Source organism: Ostrea edulis, chromosome 1, assembly GCF_947568905.1.
Source record: "Ostrea edulis chromosome 1, xbOstEdul1.1, whole genome shotgun sequence".
NCBI classification, from domain to species: Eukaryota; Metazoa; Mollusca; class Bivalvia; order Ostreida; family Ostreidae; genus Ostrea; species Ostrea edulis.
In genome coordinates, this window is record NC_079164.1 from 101,882,864 (window position 1) to 101,884,345 (window position 1,482).

Sequence of the window (1,482 nt, forward strand, 5' to 3'; positions counted from 1 at the left end):
ATGGCAGAGAGCGTACCCGAACAAAGACTGGGGACTCCTCAGAAACACCTCCCGACGTGTGACAAACATAGTGAACTTATTGATATTTTCTGTGAGGACTGTGATGAATTCATTTGTACTGACTGTGCCAAAACGGACCACAAAGATCACAACTGGGTCACAATAGTCAAGGCGGCCAGTCAAAGGAGGAGACAACTCTTCCGGTTTATACAGAATATCAAGGAAGAAAAAGTACCAGAAATGGACAGAAAAATAGAACATACATCGATCATGATGAGCGAAATTGAAAAGCAAGGCGAAAGCGAAATGCAAAAGATACGGAAGCACTTTGAGGAAATCATAGCGAGACTTAAAGAAAAAAAGACAGGTCATCAAAAAACTCTTGAAGACAATCTCATTGAAAGATATGAGCAGGTGAATTGTTCGAAAACAAAGTACGAAGGACAGAAAAAAAAGCTTGTTGAGATGGTGAAATTGATGGAGGAGAATAATAGCACCATGTCTGATTACAAATTGATTAATCATCACAGAGAAATGTCACAACATGTGTCTGCTATGGATGTTGACACAAAGATCTGTGATTTTTCATTGAGATACATATTTCGAAAACCCAATGATGACGAATTGGATTTTCTGATGGGACAAATGTTTGATTTAAAGAACATTAGAGCTACTGAAACAAACTCATTTCAATACAGTGATTCACGTACTACCATACTGAATGCCTTTAGTGAGAATGATACTTATATCAAATATTTTAAGTCGGATTGCATTGAACATATCAACAAACAAGGTGATAAGAAACATAAATACAATGTTACTGCGAGTGACATCTGTGTGACAGATACCGGTGATGCTTATTTCACTGACTATAAGGACAATACCATCGGCCGTCTGTCTCCGTCCGGATCTGTCTCTACAGTAGTCAGTACACTTCCACTGTCACCGATAGCAATCTGTCAGTCAATCAACGGTGGTCTTCTGGTCACTTTGAAAGACAGTAAAACAAACTCATTTGAATTAAAATCTGACAGCAAACGTCTGTTGCGTCACATAACGATGACTGGTGACGACATTCGTGAGTATGAGTTCCAGGAGGACGGGAAGACCAGACTGTTTACTGTACCTATCAAAGTCAAACAGAACGGTAACTCTGACATCTGTGTTGCTAATTACACATCTGATGTTACGGGTAACGTGGTGATTCTGTCATCCTCTGGTTGTCTGAGATCTGTCTATCACGGACAGAACCTGAATAAGGACTTTTGTCCGTGTGACGTGGTGTGTGACTCTCGATGTAACATCCTTGTTACTGACCTCAACAATCATCGGATCCATCTGCTGAGTCCTGGCGGAGAGTTCCTGAAATTTTTACTGACTGAGAATGAAGTAGATAATCCATTCAAATTATCTCTGTTTGGATCTACCCTGTGGGTGGGGAATTTTAAAGGCACTGTAAAACTGTTTCAGTTTCAATATTGA

At 39.9% G+C, this 1,482-nt stretch overlaps 1 protein-coding gene across 1 annotated transcript; it reads left to right on the forward strand.

Moving 5' to 3' along the window:
* Positions 1–1,482, forward strand: LOC125669355 (tripartite motif-containing protein 72-like). Its single transcript, XM_048903836.2, has one exon. The coding sequence runs from the start codon at positions 1–3 to the stop codon at positions 1,480–1,482; it is 1,482 nt and encodes a 493-aa protein (XP_048759793.2).

Excerpts from the sequence above, each read along its gene's own strand:
- LOC125669355 (XM_048903836.2), top strand. The coding sequence starts at position 1 with ATGGCAGAGAGCGTACCCGAACAAAGACTGGGGACTCCTCAGAAACAC.